At 35.8% G+C, this 19334-nt stretch overlaps 3 protein-coding genes and 1 long non-coding RNA gene across 4 annotated transcripts; 2 read left to right on the forward strand and 2 right to left on the reverse strand.

Moving 5' to 3' along the window:
- The first annotated feature begins 1382 nt into the window (after positions 1–1382).
- Positions 1383–4834, forward strand: LOC108459209 (uncharacterized). The gene has a single exon (XM_053027134.1). It carries the CDS (start codon positions 1823–1825, stop codon positions 3392–3394), a length of 1572 nt encoding a protein of 523 aa, XP_052883094.1. The 5' UTR covers positions 1383–1822; the 3' UTR covers positions 3395–4834.
- A 385-nt stretch (positions 4835–5219) lies between these two features.
- Positions 5220–6868, reverse strand: LOC108457792 (protein YAE1-like). The gene is made up of 5 exons (XM_017756938.2): positions 6681–6868; positions 6322–6410; positions 6118–6239; positions 5921–6042; positions 5220–5772 (listed from the first exon to the last, which is right to left on the reverse strand). The coding sequence occupies exons 2-5, from the start codon at positions 6404–6406 to the stop codon at positions 5442–5444; spliced, it is 660 nt and encodes a 219-aa protein (XP_017612427.1). The 5' UTR covers positions 6407–6410; positions 6681–6868; the 3' UTR covers positions 5220–5441.
- A 1390-nt stretch (positions 6869–8258) lies between these two features.
- Positions 8259–10196, reverse strand: LOC108459640 (scarecrow-like protein 3). The gene is made up of 2 exons (XM_017759041.2): positions 9888–10196; positions 8259–9812 (listed from the first exon to the last, which is right to left on the reverse strand). Exon 2 carries the CDS (start codon positions 9787–9789, stop codon positions 8395–8397), a length of 1395 nt encoding a protein of 464 aa, XP_017614530.1. The 5' UTR covers positions 9790–9812; positions 9888–10196; the 3' UTR covers positions 8259–8394.
- Positions 10197–12241: 2045 nt separating this feature from the next.
- LOC128291515 (uncharacterized) lies at positions 12242–13512 on the forward strand. Its single transcript, XR_008281339.1, has 2 exons — positions 12242–13053; positions 13136–13512. It is a non-coding gene; the product is annotated as an uncharacterized LOC128291515 (long non-coding RNA).
- The last annotated feature ends 5822 nt before the right edge of the window (positions 13513–19334 follow it).

A 19334-nucleotide genomic window follows, 5' to 3' on the forward strand; every position in this document is an offset into this window, starting at 1 on the left:
CACCATATATAATACCAACCACCTTCTTTATCTACCCTAACAACTTATATAATATAATTGTTATAAATTTCATTATATATTTTCATTTTCATATAAAACTATAAGACAGTTTGGTTACTAGTGCTGCTGAACATAGAATTTGAAAAAAAAAAAAAAAAAAAGGATAATTTAGCGAACAAGAAAACATGAGAGTTTTTGCAGGAAGTGTTGTTGTTGTTAATGGGGTCAAGTGAAGTCATAATATACTAACTTGGTAGTATTGTATCCATTTATGATGCTCAATCATTATGCAATGCTTGAAGAAGCTGCGCTGACAGATTCAGTCCCATTTTCTGGCCTTAAACCCTGCAAGGGATGTTTGCTCAAAATCTATGCCATTAAATTTTCTTCGGACTGATGCTGCTATTTATTTGTTCTTATGGGGACCAACAAAGAATAATTCTTTCCACATAAAATTAGATTATACCACAATCACGGTTGCCAAAATTTTATGGAATAAAATTATAAAAAAATGAACAATTAAATATGAGTTTATTAAAATAGTAAAAATTAAATAATAAAACCTATGAATTTAAATATGATTTTTGATAATTTTACAATTGAATTGAAATCCGATTAATGGCGCTAATTCAATCAAATAAATTACATAATATAGATAAATATTATAAATTTACTAAAAAAACTTTTTATTTTTATAAAGAAATAAATATTATTTTGAAGGTAGTTTTATTTTTTATTTTTATGTTTTATATAAAATTTAAAAAATACATGCACATGATAGACATCAAACTCAATACATTATAAACCTTATCAATTTTATCATTTCAAATAAAATCATATTTATTATTTTATCAATTTTTATAAATTTAGTAAACAATAATTTTCATTAAAAAGAAAAAAAAAGATGATAAATGTGAAAGGGTGAGTGATATTGTATTAAGAAACTTGGAATGGATTTGGCAAATTGAAATAGGCAGGCATGGGCCGTGGGGGGAGGTGGGAATACAAAGGATTATTATGAGACCCTTTTATTTTTATATTTCCTCAAATTTCGAGAGAGGAGCGTCTATGACCGTGAAGTTGAACCAGAGGCTCTTAAGTTGACCCCCCCACAATCACTACCCTTTTTACCCACTATTGCCTTTGTCTTCCCCAAACTCCTTTTTTGCCTGCCTCCCCATCTAAAACCCTAATTGCCTTTATTATTTCAATTTCCTTCTTCTTCTTCTTTTTGGCTTTAGGGTTTTTTTCCCCTTCATTTAATAAATTATTATATTGATTGACGTAACGTTTCCTTGCAACAAATGGATGGTGATTTGGCATTATATATCATGCAGTGGAAACTAACGGCTAAATTACTTTGAACTGAAATCCTATGGTATAAAATATATTTATTTAAATCTGCTAAATGTTTATTTCCAATTCAAATTGCCCTCAATTATGATGTGGAAATTACGTGGCATCTCAATTATGCATCAAGGAAGAACCATCTTAAAACGAATGAATACAAAGGATAATACATATGTTAGTGCAAATCAGCCCCTTACACTTGTTTTCATCGGCCAAATCACAGTTCAATTTAAGCAAAAGGCCGCCCACTGAAAACCAAACCAAATCAAAAAGGAATCTTATATTGTTTGATCGTCTAAAATTTCTTTTCTTTTTTCACCTTTTGATGTCATTTTTCAACCCCAAGAAAACAAAGCTCAACAAGACTACTTTTCTTCCACAGCTCAACTCTCTAATATCCATCCATGGAAAGCAAAATATAATCCCACCTTAGTTCTGATCTCTTATCCATGCTCTAAGTTTTCCTTCGAGGATGGTTCAAAGAAAGGTGCCCAACAAACTTGGTAATGGAATCCAAGGTGATCTCCTTAAATCAGAAAGGCTGTTGGGAAGCCTCAAACCATCATATTGTCAGCACCAAGCAACTGACTTGAAGAAAAAAATGAAAAAATCAAGGTCAATTAAGCTCTCAGAAGGCAGTCTAAGATCATCATCACCTTTGAGGAAAACCATTGCACAACCTGGAAAACCACCACCTCTCAATGTTCTTCCAGCTGCAACTTCACAGGATAAATCTGTGATCAAAGCTGTCGATGGATCACCAAACTACATGAAGTCTACCAGCAGTTCCAAGGCCAAAAAGGAGAGTTCTCCGGTAAGTTCTCTAGCCGGTTCAGACAGCAAGAATCTAAATAGAAGATGTTCAACCGGTTCTATCAGCTCTGATTCTTGTAATAAGGCTGCTGGTGCTAGAACTCTAACAAGGACATCTAATTTGAAGCTAGTGAGGACTTTGACAAAATCTCCTACTTTCAAGCCGGCTAGAGCTTCCGCCAAAAAATGTTCCAGGGTCGCTCTATGTGCAGATATGAATGTACAGAGGGCTACCTGTTCTTCAACTTTAAAGGATTCAAAGTTTCCCTCATATCTCATGCTGAATCATGGGACTGAGTCTGAGGGAACTTCTATTATCAAGGTCTGCTCATATACTTACTGTTCCCTTAATGGTCATCACCATACTCCTTTGCCTCCATTGAAATGTTTCTTAAAAGCAAGGAGACGTTCTATGAAAACCCAGAGAAGCATGAAGATGGAAGCTTTGAGCCCTCGTAGAGTAAAGCCTTCTGGTGATGGAACGGAGGGGGGTGACGAAGAGCCTGTGGTTTTTGCTGACAGGCCCACCAGCAATGGAGTGGATTTGGATATCTCCCCTTCTCATTTGATGCAAGGGGGAGCCATGGATTTCTTCATTGAAATCTATGCAAAAAACAAAGGAAATAACGCTGAAGCAACCTATGGAAGCACACAAATGAAGGCCAAGGGAAAGGATAATTCTGGATATGACAATGAAACAGGGGTAGAGCTAATTTCAGAGAGTTCATCTGAAGGATCACCAGACTTTGAGGTTGACTTTGATGAAAATATTGAACATTGTGGTGACATTATTTCCAAAATTGATGATATCAGTGAAAAGCTGAAACAAAGAGACGCAGATGAAGAATCTAGAGGAGTTCTGATTAAAGAAGAATCATCACCCTTGAACTTAAAAGGTGATAAGCACGAAAGCGCTTCAAGGGTTGACGTGGACCATGCTATGTTTGAAGTTATTGATTTGGAGTGGGAAAAGTGGCAATTTTCTGCTTCAGAGCCTGATTATGAAGCCCATTCTTCAATGGAATCTGATTTGGATACTGGGGATTCGTCAGAAAGTCATAGGGATAATCTGTGTGATGAAATTCTGATCAATTCAGATGAAAGTAACAGCAACACTGCAAAGGAGGTTTCGGCTGATAGAGCAGAACAAGCCTTTGAAGAAACCTTGAGCTACAACCAAGTTTCCTCCGCTGAAGACATGTTGGAGGTATCGGCCATGGAAGAAGAATAGACTGAAACAGATTTGATAGGCATCTTTACAACAGCTTCTTCAAGAAAGAAGTTACATGAGGAACCAACACCAGGCAAGGAGAAAATGCTGGATAATGGAGTTCCTGGAACAGTTAATGATGTTTCTGAAGCACTAGAAGTTCCTGAAAAAAGCAGCACTATTGATTTGAATGAAGAAGCTTTTGAATCAACCAAGCAATTTCAGCTCCACTCATTTAATAAGTTGAAGCAAGATGAAACAAATGAAGATTACAACATAGTCTGGAAGCCGGGGGATACGGAAGGAGATCAGATTGACACCAGCGGTGATTTCTGTCCAGAAAATAAACTTCCAAGTGGTGAAACGGGAGACAAAACGGAAGCAGAGAAAGTAGCTTATTCCGAATTATTGATTGGATTCCTTGGTTTATCTCATGTTCTACCAAGGGCAGATGATGAATTTGAGGTAGAAGACAATGAAAGGTTTTCAACTCGAGATACTGCTCTAGAAAGCCTTTTTTCCCAGAGTCAAGATCATCTGTCAGAGAGCCAACATAAGAATGTACATGTTATAGACAATCAGAGTGCCCTAGAGGAAGATCAAGAAGAAGCTAAGTTAAAAGTTCCTACTTCCATGGATCCAGAGGAGCATAATGGTTCAAGGATGCATAAAACTCGTTTAGCTGATGGCAGTGAAGTTGGGAAAATGGAATTCAAGGATAGTGCTACTGCTGGATTGGATGTGGCAGAAACATACCCTGCAGCAAATGATAAAACTAAAACCAGCCCCAAGCCAAGAAACAAGTTCTCCTTCACTAGAAGCAATGCTAAGGAAGAAGTGCCTGAAAATCATAACGACAGAAAATGGAAAATTGGGTGCAAAAGACATGAAGATAACTATGAGGAGAAAAAGAAATTCAACCCACGAGAACCAAACTTCTTGCCTGTTGTTCCAGAGCCAGATGCAGAAAACGTTGATCTCAGGCATCAACCAATGGATCAAAGGAAAAATGCAGAGGAATGGATGCTCGATCATGCACTCCAACAAGTTGTCACCAAACTTGCTCCAGCTAGAAAACGAAAGGTGGCATTACTTGTTGAAGCCTTTGAAACAGTCCAGCCAAGAACTAAATGTGAAACTCATTTGAGGCAAACTTCAACAGGCTTTGGCCATGGACAGTCCATTCAAGCTTGTAATTGATAATTTTATAGAGGTAATTAAGTAACTCATTATTCCAAGTCCATTCCTTGTTATTGTTAATTGAAGGAAAGGAGGCAGTTTCTCCTAAGTTATGTGTCGAGTGGAGAGTGCCTAGTTCAACTACTAGAATTTGCGTGCCTAGTTCAACTACTAGAATTTGTGTACTTTCAACTGGATAATATCTATCATTTGGAGGTCTATTATGTCTATTTCTAATGTTATGTACTACTATGATCACCAGAAATACCAAAAATCATCAAATGCTTTTCATGTACTGTTTCTAAACATGTCAAGTTACAATTGCCATACAAGAATTTAACTATTCTTAGGATTCACATGCAAGAGTAGGAACATGGATATTTAGTTTTAACAAAATAATTAAACATTAATATGCAACATGGAGGATTCCACAATATAATCATTGTCAACTATATCATTCTCCTTAAGTCCAGGATAATCAACAGATTAAGAGAAGGGCAGTAAAAACTGAGGTAAAATACTGATAATGATAAAAAGCAAACATACTGGTTATGATAGATCCAAATGCAGCATAGCATTGTAAAAATGTTTTATACAACTTGCAAGTGTCAAGCACCATATGTTAATACATAAGACAGGCCCACATAGAATGCACAGAAAACAGAAGTTCGAAAAACGATTGTTCATTAGAAATTTTGGGTCTTTGGTCATTACATAAAAGAAAACGTTTATATTTGTACAGGTCTATTAGAAACTACATGTGCCATAAATAGTCAACCTCATATTCATGTTCACATACAAACAAGAGCTAAGCACTTTTTAACCAAATATTCAAACGCTTATTCTAGTTCTGAGCTTCATGGATGAAAACAAGAATTCACATTCAGTTTCAACAACGATCAGGAGTTGAAGCCTCTTGATGGAAGAATTGTACTTTGATTTCAGGAGATTCAAGAAGCAGTGATTGGAGCTTTGTACTATAAGTTCCCAAACTAGAAGAATTTGAGATATGTTCTTGTGCACCACCTACACTAACACTAGCCTCAGTAGACCCGCTCTGTTCCACAGCTTTCTTTGTCAAAATATCATCATGGAACAACTTAAGTGCATCTGTAGCTGAAAGCAAATTCACAGATTCATATAACTCCTGGAATTTATCTCTATTCTCTTGTGTTTCAGTCAATCTCTCCCTCAACCCATCCGGAAGACAAGCCAATGCGCTTTTAAAGGCAAAGATACACATATACACAAGAAAAAGAACACAATTTGAAATAAGATTCAGAGTAATGTCATGCAGAAAATGTATAAGAAATCTAGATTCTAGACATAAAAAAAGAATGACAAATTTTATCCGCTTCTTCATTGTACCTGGTAACACCTCTTGCTATGCCCCAGTTGTACCCTATGGGAATTGATTGCTTAAAGCCAATATTAAAACCTTCTTGTGCAGAAGCTTCTTTCCCTGCTATCAGCCCATCACGATAACCAATCTAGAAATTCTCAATATAGAACTGACATCAATTACTAAACAAATAGTGGAAAAGAAAATTCTGAATTGTCAGTACCGTGTGGAATTGGTCATGCCTTCTCTTCCATTCACGGTCTAAATCAGATGTTTTATCTAATTCCTCATCAGAACCACCCCATAAAGATCCATCTTCATCCTGGATGTCCGACTTATTGAAACCTGAAATCATATAAAATAACAGCACTACTAAATAATGCACAACTTTTGGGTACCCATGGAATTGGTAGCATTAACTAATTACCATTGGTACTCGAAGAACGCCCTAATTGTAAATTGGATAGCTGCAAACTTTCTGAATACAGCTCTTGAGCAAATTTATCATCCATTTCACTGTAAAAGCAATAAAAGAAATTACTTTGGCATTGCATCAAACACCTTCCGACAAATGGATTCGGTTCAACATTTTTTACTTGAATCCAAAAAAATAAAAGCTAAAAGTAAAAACAGAGGCAGGCTTTGTCTTTGCTAATCCAAAATTAAAATTAAACAGAGTCTCACAAGAATCTTCAAATTCTAACAAAAAATTTTAAAGGAAAAAAACTTGGAAAACAAACTAAAATAAGAATACAGCAACTCAAAATAATGATTTTCGAAGCTTACCTATAAATCAGCCACCGCCTTGTTTGACTTCCTTTATGAGCTCGAAAAAATGAACGCAGTTAAAGGAATAAAGACTACCGAGTAGAGAGAGAGATTATTTGGCAAGAAATTTCAGATTTTCTTTCCGACTCTCCTTTTTTTTTTTTCTCTCTTTTTTCTTAATTCTGATATTTGGGCTTTTCTGGACCTTAAATTAGAGTATTAGACAAACCATTTAGACCATAGCTTATCAGGCCTATTAACTACTTTTAAAATTTATACTTTTTATTTGAAATTGTTAAAAAAGTATTTTTTTTAAAGTAAACTATCAAAATAGTCACTTTTATTTGTCTCAAATTATATTTTAGTCATTTATGTTTGAAATGTTATGTTCTAGTCACTTACGTTATTATGTTGTAACATTTTAGTCACCGAGCCGTTAACAGGTAAGCTGATATAGCACACTAAATCATCATTTTTAACGAAAATTTTGGGTTAAATTCTATAATTGATCCCTATATTTTCTCATTTTGAGCAATTTAGTTTTTTTTCTTTTATTTCTTTTAACTTTCTTTTTTTTCATTTTCTTTTGTTTCTCTCTCTATTTTCCTCCCTTTTTCATTTCTTTTAACGTAGCTTTTCTATATTTTTTATTTGTTAAAACTAGTCCACAAGCTTGTCTCACTTAAAAAAAGTTAAATTGTTTAAAAAAATAAAAGTATAGGGACTAATGTTAACGAATAGAAAATATAAAGAAAACTACATTAAAAGAAATGAAAAATGGGAGAAAACGGAGGGAGAAGCAGAAGAGAATAGAAAAAAAAAAGAAAAAAAGGAACGTTAAAAAAAATCAAAGAAAAAAACTAAATTGCTCAAAACGAAAAAATATAGGGACTAATTGTATAAATTAATCTAAAATTTTTGTTTGAAATAATAATTTAACGTGCCACGTCAGCTTGCAGTTACACTGTTAACGGCTCAGTAACTAAAATGTTACAATGCAATAACATAAGTGACTAAAACGTAACACTTCAAATATAAGTGACTAAAATGTAACTTAAGGTAAACAAAAGTGATTATTTTGATAGTTTACTTTTTTTTTTTATAGTTCTAAATATTAATAAAATAATAATTTGAACCAAACTAAATCTATACCTACCTTATAATAATATAATCCAAATTCCATCCTAACGCATAGACAAACGTAGGTGCTAAAGGCGAAATGAAGAGAAATACAGTAGAGCTTTCTAAGATGTTATCATATGTAGATTGTTTCTTGTAAAAAATAAGATGGCTACTGATTGAAAATGCGCATAAAAGGGTAAAATAATAATGTCATAATCAAATGAAATGAACTGATGATGATCAATAATTGAGGATCATACATGCTACGTCCCCTTAATGCCTTTGAAAACAAGCTTTGTGATTTGGTCAATTCCCTTAATGCAGCATGTGCATGTTGATTGAATGATCCTAATAGGACTTTAGAGCCCTAGATGTGCTGTTTTATTTTTCTCAAGCTGCCATCATGTACTCATTAATGGCTTCCTTTGCAACTCAAAACTCTCAACAGCAGCCCAAAGAAATGAATGAGATACATGTTTAAATTTTTTTCTCAAGTAACTATAGAATGAAAAAGTCTTTCATATACATACATATTAAACTACAATCAAAGAAAGAAAGAGACACCTAGGAGCAGGATAAAGGGCAGGCATAAATAAAATGAGTCATAATCCTAGCGTCTAAACCCCCAGGCTGATATTGAATATAGAGGTCTTTCTTGCCAGCACATTACCAAACACCCATTCTCTTCTTTCATCTTATAACCATCGTAGTTATTGGTCTGCAGCAACCTTCCTGCCTGCAACATGCCATGGTAGCTTAATGGCACCCTTCCAAACCCGGCCAATTCAAGTCTCAGGATCCATTTCTCCAGCTTTTCATGTCTCTCCTTTCTCTCACCACCCTCACATGCTATAATATTCTTAATTTCCTCTCCGAAAAGCATCTTCTCAACCTTTTGTCGCTCTATTGGTGCTCTTGATACCGTAGACTCTAAGCAGTCAAAGAGCGCAGCATAGAAATTCAATGCTTCTATTACCCTCTCCATTAAAGTAGGACCATTATGGTTGGACTCCTGCTCGGTTACAACCATTACTTTCGGTGACAAGGCCCGAAGAGCGGCTAGAAAGCTCCCCATTTTTGGAGCTGGAGCTAGGGATGATGGAGAAGATGCTATGTCAGAACTTGGGTTGTATATATGGGCTGGTTCTTTCTCAAGCCACTCTCCAAAAGTACGTTGAGTCATCTGCAAAACTCGGGTCTTAGACACCGGTGGGGAGTTAAAGTTCCTTCTAGGCACCTCATCATCTGTTGCCAGGAGAGAATGAAGCTGAAGGACCGAACTGACCGCAAGAGCTTCACCGGTCTTGACACGCAAACTTTCTAAATCAAGATTCTCTAACTTGCAAACTATTGGGTTAAACTGAAATGGAATGTCCAATTTTTCAGCTTCTTCTGTCAACCTAAGTGCCATTTGCTCTAACACCTCTTTCTGCTCATGGATGCCTGTAATTCTCAGATGCGGTGGCCCTTCTGGCCTTGCACTAAATGTCTGAAAAAGATTGATCCATTGAGCAGGCTCACAGGAATTTAGATCTATAATATGAACCATCTTCTCTCCCTCCATAGCTTCTACAATGGCCTGGTTTGTGATAATATATGCAAGTTTTAAGAAAGGGCACAGCTCAAAGAACAGTTTTTGAACAAGAATTTCATCGGGTACCGATGATATTTTCGTGGAATTGAGGGCTTTGTGAAGGCCAGGCCATGCTTTAAGCATTCTATTAGCAAGTGCCTCAGTGAAGTAAGCAGCAATTCTTTGCATGGTATCTCCATCGGGAGAAGCAAGTTGGGATATTTGCTCTAAGCCAATATTGGCATTCTCAAGACTACCAGCAGCTACATGGTTTGCACATGCAACAAGAAGACGAATCAACCATAAACCCCTCTCCTCAGGTTTGAGCTCCCATAGCCATGGGAAAGGGGATCCTATACCAGGAGAGGGTGACATCCAGGGGAAGAACTGAAGTGGTGATGAAGTCACTGGGGATGGTCCCTCTGGAATCATATCTCAGGCCCTCCTGAAACAAACTGAGAAACAGAGGAAAATCCATGATCAAAGAAAATTTAAGCAGCAAAATAAAGAAACACAGACAAGGGAATTACCAGTAAAAGTAGATCAAATTCTCCTCAGGAAAAAAGGGCTGATCAAACAGAGAAATATAGAATCCCCAAATGGGCTTTGAAATTCATCAAAATCCTGGAAGACCCTTGGAAAGTTTTGAGAAGAGTAAAAAAGGCGGGGTTAGTAATAGTTGGTGTGGTGGTCTAAGGTTTTTGTTGGAAATTGAGTGAATTGGAATTAAAGTAGTTGGCTTGAAGGGGTTTTTGTAAGGCAGCTTTGCATTGGGCAACAAAACATGATGTTGGTTTTGTCCTCAATCCTCATTGTTTTGTTTGTCTTTTGGAGGGTTCAGAAGAATATGGAATTTCTTGAAATACATATACAAGGCATTGAGATAGAGCCCTCTGTGTGTGTTGTCGCAATGTGAAGTGGAGCAGGCCAAAACTTGTTATTATGCTCAAACACAGTACAAAGCCAAACATGTCCTACCAAAGCAAAACAACACCCTTCCTTGTTGCTTAGTGAGTGGTGTAGTGGGAATGGCAAGGGAGGCCTTTACATGTGTTTTTTTTTTTTCAAAAACATTCAATTTTATCTATCCTCGATTTTTATTATGTTGCTTTGCATTTTGTATGATGTTTTAATTAATTTTTCCGAGTTTTCATTTATGTATTTTAAACATCTTTTTTGATTTAATAATTTTAATTCAATCATTAATTTTATAAGTATTTTTAGTCATAAGATTGTCAATTTATCTTTATAAACTCAGTAGAGCAACCTCATCAACATGTCAAGCAAGGAAAATATTATAATTTTTTTCTAAAGAGTCAAAAGTAAATTATAAATTTATGAAAGGATTAAAATGTAATTTTATTATTGTATTAACTTAAAATTTTATAATTTTAAAGAAATTAAACTATAAATTTATTATTTTCGAAAGAGATCATAATTGAATTATAAATTTTGAACAAACTAACATGCAATTTTTACTATTGTATTAATTGAAAATTTTACTATCTTTAAAATGAAGGCACCTACAAAATTAATTTAATTGAAAAAGTTTTTCTCATGTTTATTTATGCCATATAATAGTAAAAATTATTAGATTTAATACTCCAAATCAACATTTTTTATTTTTTTTGCTTTTCAAAACTCAAAGGGCATATATACTGGAGGGGGGAGGGGCTTCTTCTAGCATTAGGACAAAGAGAGGAGGAAATTTTGAGAAAAGCCAAAAGTAGATGAGAAGATTTTCAACTTCAAGGGGGATGGTCTGGTCTTAGTTTGGAATGTGTCTTATCCTCATACATCGTTTCCCACAAAATGTTTTAGCATGGAATGAGGGGTTTTTAATCAAATTAAAAGCCACATAATCATGGCTTAATGATTAATCACATCATCATCTAATTGATTAGCTAATTTTTGTTAGTGGGAGTACTGATGTCCACTTACCTCATAATCATGTTTTGTTCTTGTTGTTGTACCCTTCTTTACGGCCTTCCATTTGGGCAGCAAGAGTGTATGTCTTTGTACTAGTCAAATACATGCTCCAAAATCAAGCATAAGAAATTAAGGTGGTTGAACACGTCACTTTTAAAGAGAATCATTTGGTACAAGAAAAATAAGTAAATGGACATTGCCCAATCACCAATAAACTCTTTTAACCCTTAACTCCATGGACATGTAGATATAGGTTTTGGTTGTCTTTCAACTTCCTACTTGTTTTCTTCTATTTGCATCTAATGTGGTTGCCCATATTTTGATGGCTAAATTTGCAAGAATTGCCACTATCATCACTTTCCGATTCGATCACTAAGTCAGTTAAAAATATATGATCGTATGTTTGGCCTCCAAACTCAGTTTTTTATTGGCTGTTGGTGTAAGAAATGATTCCACATTCTACCAACCAGAGTTGATAGCGTTTGGTAACTAGCTTATTTTGTCCTTATTTATATTATGGTCTAACAATGTGCTTACCTTTACCCTACCCTATTTTTCACATGTAACGTAACCTCAAATATGTTATTTTGAACTATCAATAACTTTATATAAAAAAGTCAAATTCTAGTATGGATCCAGTCCATATGCTATAATTTAGTCACTTTTAGTTCATTTATGAATATAGTCAATGTATTTTTTTTTTTGAAATCAATAGACCGAGTATATTATTAGAAAAGAAGAGAAAAAATAACAAAAAGACCCAATAAAGACCCATGGCCCAGTACTATTACATCATAACTAAATTCAAATCTGGCCACATTAACTTGTTTATTAATGGGGCCCTCCTAAAAAACTATAAAATAAACATAACTTAAAGGAAACAAAAAGCATTAAATGATTCTGACGGAAAATAGGAAACTAAATATCTACCCAGTCCATTCAAACGGCTGGCCTCCATTACCATTCATTGATTTGTCATTTCAAAGCACCCATCCGTTCTGACATAGCTATTATCAAGAATAAAGCTTTTATTTGCTATCACTTTTGAAATCAGATTCCTTATCTCCTTCTTCAATCTGGTCTTCTTGACCATCTTCCCTCCAAGTCGGAAGGATGCCGATTCAACTCCTCTCCCACTAGGTAAGAGATCTCTCCTCTATCTAGAGTATTCTTTGCGAATCTGTGTGCTTGCGAGTTCCCTGATCTATGAATATGCTGAAAGGTAATCTCTTGAAAATAAAATTTCTTGTTCTGAATGTCTTTTATGATCGCTCGAATCTCTGATTTATCTATTGAAGACGTTTGACATTTTTAATTATTGTTCTAGAATCCCCCATGATTTTAACCGATTGTATACCCATTGATATCCCTAACTTTATGCCTTCCAAACATGCAAACGCTTCTACTGCGAACGGGGAAGAAACATTATTGTGAAGGGTCGATTTTAAGACCAGGAGCTCGCCCGTCAGGCCCTAAACCACCAGGCATGTTGCTAATTTGAAGTTTCGAATGTCGAACGCTGCATCAAACTGGATCGTTATTCTCGGTATGTCCTCCTGACCTTTGTGATTCTTGTTTGTATTAAAAGGATTTGGGGTTTCTCTTACCCCTTCATTTTCTGCCATATACCCCTGTATTTGATGAGCAAGTTCTCTACATGTTGTTTCCTTCCTCTCGTGAATGAGCTGATTTCTGGAAAACCAGATTAGCCATAAAGTAATACAGAAAAGGCGACATTGTTCTGCAGTTCCTCTCTTGAAAACCCAGGTAAGCCACTCCCATATAGTTTGATTCATATTGTTTATAACCCAAGATAAATGTAAAAAATGCCAGACTTCTGTTGATACAGGGCATTGACGAAAAACATGAGGACTATCTTCAACTCAATAACGGCAACGAGGACATCTGTCACTTGCAGAAACTCTTCTATATCTGAGATTAGCTAGATGATAGATGAAATCCCAAGAGATTCGCCAAATAATTATAGTGATTTTTGAAGGAAGTTGTAAACCCTATAATTTTTTGTAGAAATCTGTAATTTCGGTTTGTATTAAGAAATTACTAGGATCTGGATTAGCCCCTTGTAATAGTTTATAGGCGCTGTGAACTAAAAATTCCCCGAACAGTTCTCCTTTCCAGACTTGAATATCTTCATGGTCCGTCTCTGTAAGTCGGATCTGTGAAATTTTCTTCGTAATTTCTGCTGAAAAGGTATTGTAAATCAAATCCGTCTTCCACTTTTTGTTCGGAATGTTAATGAGATCCGAAACTAACTATAGCTCCTCATTTTCTGGTCTGTTGTTTCCTTCAACTTTGTCGATCCCCTAAACCCAACTATCATCCCGGATTAAAATGTTATCCCCTCTGCCCACTCTCCAGCATAGCCCTCTTTGGAGAAGTCCCTTTACAGCCCAAATACTCTTCTAGGTAAGTAAAGGTAAATTCCCCAACTCTGCATTTAAAAAATTTGATCGCAGATAGTATTTTACTTTTAAAACTCTATCCAACAACGAATTTGGATAATTAATAAGACGCCAGCCTTGTTTGGCTAATAACGCAATATTGAATTGACCATAATTTCAAAAACCTAATCCACTATTTTCGTTCAAAAAACAAAGGTTTTTCCAAACGCACCAATGGATACCTTTTTTCCATGTCACTTCTGCTACCAGAAACTCACAATGATACTTTCAAGTTCATCACATAAAGCTTTAGGTAATAAAAAACAAGCCATCATATAAGTAGGTATAGCCTGAAGAATGGCCTTTATAAAAATTTCTTTTCCACCCTGAGATAAGAACCTATTACTCCAATTATCAATCCGGTTTTTGAGTCAATCCTTCAGATTTTGAAAAGATTATTTTTCCTCTGACCCACCATACTGGGCAACCCTAGGTATCTTTCTGGTTCATTCGAGTTGTGAACCCCTAGTAAGTTGACAACTAATCTTCTATCTTTCTTCGTAGTATTCCTACTAAAAAATACTGTTGATTTGTCAAAGTTCACGCATTAACCCGAAGACGATCTATATTTACGTAAAATGTCCTTGAATAAGTATGCTCCCTTGGTTGTAGCATCTCCAAATAAAATACAATCATCGGAAAATAGAAGGTGGGAAATCGGTGGACCGCTTCTACTAACCTTAACACCTTTGAAAAACCTCTCATTTGTTGCAAGTCTTAATAAGCTCGAAAGACCTTCTCCACATAAAAGAAAGAGAAACGGGCTTAGAGGATCGCCCTGTCTAAGACCTATTGTGGGTAGAAACTTTTATCCAATATGCCCATTAATGACCACTGAATAAGAAACAGTAGTTACACATTTCATAAGAGCATCAACCCATTTTTGATCAAATCCCATTTGTATCATTATCTCCCTTATAAAATTCCATTCGACCCTATCATATGCTTTACTCATGTTGAGTTTAACTGCCATATATCCTTTCTTCCCCGATCTCTTATGTTTTAGCATATGCAATATTTCATAGGCTAATAAGACATTGTCTGATATTAATCGTCCTGGCACAAAGGCACTCTGCGCACCATCAATACATTTCTCAATAACTCCTCTAAACTGATTTACGATTACCTTAGCCAAAATTTTTTAAAGTACATTGCATAAACTAATTGGCCTAAACTGCGTCATATTAGAAGGATTGGAAACTTTTGAAATAAGCACTATATTAGTAGAATTAATTGAACTCACCTCCATGTCCCCATTCAAAAGTTGTAAACAAAAAGAGGTGACTTCCTCTCCAATAATGTGCCAACATTTTTGATAAAAAAGGTCTGGTAATCCATCTTCCCCTGGTGCCTTTGTGAGTCTCATGGTAAACACTGCTTCTTGAATCTCCTCTTTTGTGTATGGTGCTGTAAGTTGTCGATTGTCTTTCTGATGCACACACTGATCAATTCCTGTCATCAAATGGTCATAATTTCCCCTCTCCACTACAGAAAACAAATTTAGAAAATAAGATCGTGCAGCCTCCTCGATTCCCTACAAGGCCTCCATTTCTCTCACATCTCTAGTTTACAACCTATGAATAAAATTTGTCCTTCGGCACTGTGACGTTTGACTGTGAAAAATGCAATATTTTTATCCCCAAATTTCAGCCAATTTAGTCTAGCCCTCTACTCCTAATAACGTTCATCTTTCTCAATCTCAAAATTTAAATAACTTTTCGTGTCAATCAATTCGGCTAAATTTTTATCATCTCTATCGGCTTCAGCCAGCTCAGCTAATTTTTCCAGCAGAACCTATTTTTTTCCTATTTACTTGATGTAACATCTCAAAATAGGGCCTAGTCAGAATAGTAGTTTCAGGACCATAAATCTGACATTAAAATATTTGTTTTATGATTATTATGAGGTTTAGAATATGAGAATATGTATGTGTTAAAGTTTCATGAAGATATTCTTTGAGTAAGGGGTCCAATTGGGAAATAATGACCAAATTGAATAAATTTCAAAACTTAGCTTCTAGAAACAATTTGTATGAAATTACTTTAGATTATAAATTAGAAGGTATTTGGGAGAAATTTTCCCAATTTCTAAGTTTTTGGACAAAAATGGGCTTGTATGGATGAAATTCTAAAGAAATGGCTTAAAGGGCATTTTGGTCATTTGGCATTTTAATGAAATAAAATGGGAAAAGAAGGCAAAAATCAGCCATTCTTCTCTCTTGTCCAGCCGAAATTCTCAAGCCACCATAGCTAGGGTTTTCAACATTTTCAAGCTAAATAGTAAGTGCTCCCAAGCCCCGTTTTTAATATTCTTCGTATTTTTAAAATCCTTGGTAGCTTACTTTCTCTAATTTTACCCATATTTCATACTAGGGTTCATGATTGGAAATTTACCCATGCATGAGTTACTTGTATTTTGATGGTTTATGGAGGAATATTAAAGTTGGATGTGTGTTAAACACTTTTTCCTAAGTGATTTTCATGAAAAACCCCTAAAAGGACCTTTTTGCAAAAGGTGTAAAATGTGTGGTAGAAATGAGAAATAATGGAAAAATGTAGGCCATCATAAGAGGGAAAAACATTCGGCTAAGCTTGGGTAAGGTAGAAATTGCATGCATTTCATTATACGAGCCTAGAGACTAAATCGTAAAAATATGAAATGTTAGGGGCAAAACGGTCATTTGGACCAGGGGTGAAATTAAGACTCAAAAAATATAATGTGAGTATTAATGATTTATTTTTATTGTTATAGACCCCGAGGAACAAATTCCGGAGGTCAATCGAGGAAAACGAAAGGTTTCGGAATAACCAAAACACGATATCGAGACGAATACTAGGTAAGTTCGAATAACTCAAAGTAAACTCATTGTATGCTTAATTGAATAATTTATGAATGTATGATAATTTTATTTGATGATGGCATGACAATCTATGAAATGCATTCTTAATAATAACATGTTGGTAATTGTTCTAGTTGAGGTTGAAAAGGAAGTTCGATGGATGAACCATGTTTACATATGACTTGAGATCCTGCATGTGTTGCAGAAAGGATTTAGCCTGGACGGGTAATCAGTTGATCTCAAATATAGAAAGGATCCAGCCCGGACGGGTGTTCGTTGAGTGATCGAGCCTCCCGAAGAATATGTGTGCATTAAGGATTTAGCCCGGATGGGTAATTCGATTAGGGTCTAAATTTAGCCTGGACTGTAATTCAGATCCGAGCTCATTTAAGGTGTTTGTCTCTATAAGGGATTTAGCCTGGACTGGTAATCCCGACTTCACCTTATGAGTTTACGATGCGAGGGATTTTAGCCTGGACTGGTAATACCGCCGTAAGATGTGAGGTTCGCAGGAATGCGTACATAAGATGATCGCTTTATGACTTGACGGTAAATAGATAATCCATTGAGATTTCCAAGAAACTCAACGGGATTAACATGAAATATAAAAATGAAAATGTTAGATGATGAGCTCATCTAAGACAAATTACATGGTACATTATTATTGTAACTAACTTGTTGATTGAGTGCATGTGATAGGGAAACCATTTTATTCTTGTTGGCTTTATTGCTTAAGATGGTTGTATGCTAATTAATCGATGAGTTTACTTTCTAGTTATTCGGGCTTATTAAGCATGTAAATGCTTACCCCTCTCTTTTCCCTGTCTTATAGAGCTCAATGACTTGTAAAGATTGGAAGACGATTGGAGAGTCAACACACTATCAACTAGTCTAGCTTTAGTATATAGGCACATTTATTTTGTTCAATGGCTTAGGGCTTTGGTTCATTTTGTGATATGTGTTGTTTGAATTACCAATATGAAGGTTTGTAAAAATTTACATATCTCCTTGTATTTGGCCATGGGAATAGGTTTATTTTGAAGTAGGCTATGACCTACAAATTTATGTATGCTTATGTTTGTATGGGATGGTTTGGCTATAATTGGCAATAAATTACAAGAATGAGCCAATCTTAAATGTGTAAATGAGGCATGGGAACCCTTAATACAAAAAGAGAATTAACCTAGCATGTATAAAACCGATAATATGAGGTTTACATGCAATGAGGTTTATCAAAATTATATATAAGTGTTTAATCTGGCTTTATTATGTATTAAGGTAACCTATAAGTGTGATTGGTTGATAGAGGGTGATTAAGGGCTTGGAAAATAACCTTATAAGGTCCACACGGGTAGACACACAAGCGTGTGTCTAGGCCGTGTGTGACACACAGATCGCCCCCATGGGTGTGTAGTATGGTCGCACGTTCCTTGCACCTAAATTTTAAGTCAATTTCAAGCACGGGCTAGACACACGGGCGTGTGTCTTGGTCGTGTGCCTCTAAATGCATGCTGATGTCATAAACAGAGAGTTACACAGGCTGAGGGCACGGGCGTGTGTGACCACACGGCCCCACCCACATGGGTGTGTGACTCACTAAAGCAAGAGAATTTATTAAGTTGTCCAAAATTTATTGAATGTTCTTGGTTTTGTCCCGAACCACCCTAATGCATGTTTTAGGCCTCGAAGGCCAGTATAAGGGACGGTATGCATGTGTTTGAAAATTTTTAATTTTAAGCGAAATTTAGTAACCCGGTTTGGTAAGTTTAAGTCCGGTAACGCCTCGAACCCTATCCCGACGTTGGATACGGGTGAGGGGCGTTACACTTGAATTTGCCCAGCCTACTATTTCAACCCTTTTTTAACCATCGGGAACAAAGTAATCCATGCTACGTTAGCAGCACCTCTATCCAATCGTTCTTGTATATTTGTCTTTGGTAAATTACCTCTTTCCTAAGTGAACCAATTTCCAGAAAAACCCACGTCATTTAGTTGACATTCCTCCAAAGTTTTCGAACCAATTTCATCATTCTTTCATCTATAAGCAGCCATCATTTTTTCTCAAATCCATAATAATTTCATTAAAGTCTCCGCAAACCAACTAAGGGATATCCATGTCAGAAATCAAACTTTTCAAAACAGCCCATGAATTGATCCTATCTTGTGCGTATGAGGATCCGTAAAATCCTATAAATCTCTAATTGGTTCCTGATTCTTTGTCTTCAATGACCACATCAATATGTCTTTTAGAAAAATTTTAGAGTGTAATATTAACATCATTCCTCCAAGCTAAACATAACCCGCCTCTCGTACCATCTGAATCAACTTCAATACCATTCACAAAACCACAACTTCTACGTACGCGTTCCATCTGTTTTTTTACAAAGCTTTGTCTCCATAAAGAAGACAATTTGGGGATGATGTGACTTCAGAATATGCTGAAGTCTAAGAATTGTTCGTGGGCTCCCTAAACCACGAACATTCCAGCTTATAATTTTCATTATACCCGGTCAGCTTGCCTTGTGGCAGCCGCCAATTATACAAGATTAAAATCAACCGTTCTTTGACTCCTTGCCATTACATTATCACTTTCCTCCTTTCCTGTCGAATCTTTCATCTCCTACTGATTACTCTTTTTCCCCTTCTCCCCTATTAAAATACCATCTTCTAAATCATGCTCCATGGCAGTTTGCATCTGATCCAGCCAATTTTTCTCCCTCCTTTCATTAAGAGATGACGTTCCCCAT

Source organism: Gossypium arboreum, chromosome 4 (genome assembly GCF_025698485.1).
Source record: "Gossypium arboreum isolate Shixiya-1 chromosome 4, ASM2569848v2, whole genome shotgun sequence".
Taxonomy (NCBI): domain Eukaryota; kingdom Viridiplantae; phylum Streptophyta; class Magnoliopsida; order Malvales; family Malvaceae; genus Gossypium; species Gossypium arboreum.

Bases quoted from the DNA above. Each gene is read 5' to 3' on its own strand.
- LOC108459640 (XM_017759041.2), bottom strand. From the start codon at position 9,789: ATGATTCCAGAGGGACCATCCCCAGTGACTTCATCACCACTTCAGTTC.
- LOC108459209 (XM_053027134.1), top strand. From the start codon at position 1,823: ATGGTTCAAAGAAAGGTGCCCAACAAACTTGGTAATGGAATCCAAGGT.
- LOC108457792 (XM_017756938.2), bottom strand. From the start codon at position 6,406: ATGGATGATAAATTTGCTCAAGAGCTGTATTCAGAAAGTTTGCAGCTA. The intron at 6,240-6,321 runs GTAATTAGTTAA...ATATGATTTCAG, and splicing joins GCGTTCTTCGAGTACCAATG to GTTTCAATAAGTCGGACATC. The intron at 6,043-6,117 runs GTACTGACAATT...GAGAATTTCTAG, and splicing joins GGCATGACCAATTCCACACG to ATTGGTTATCGTGATGGGCT.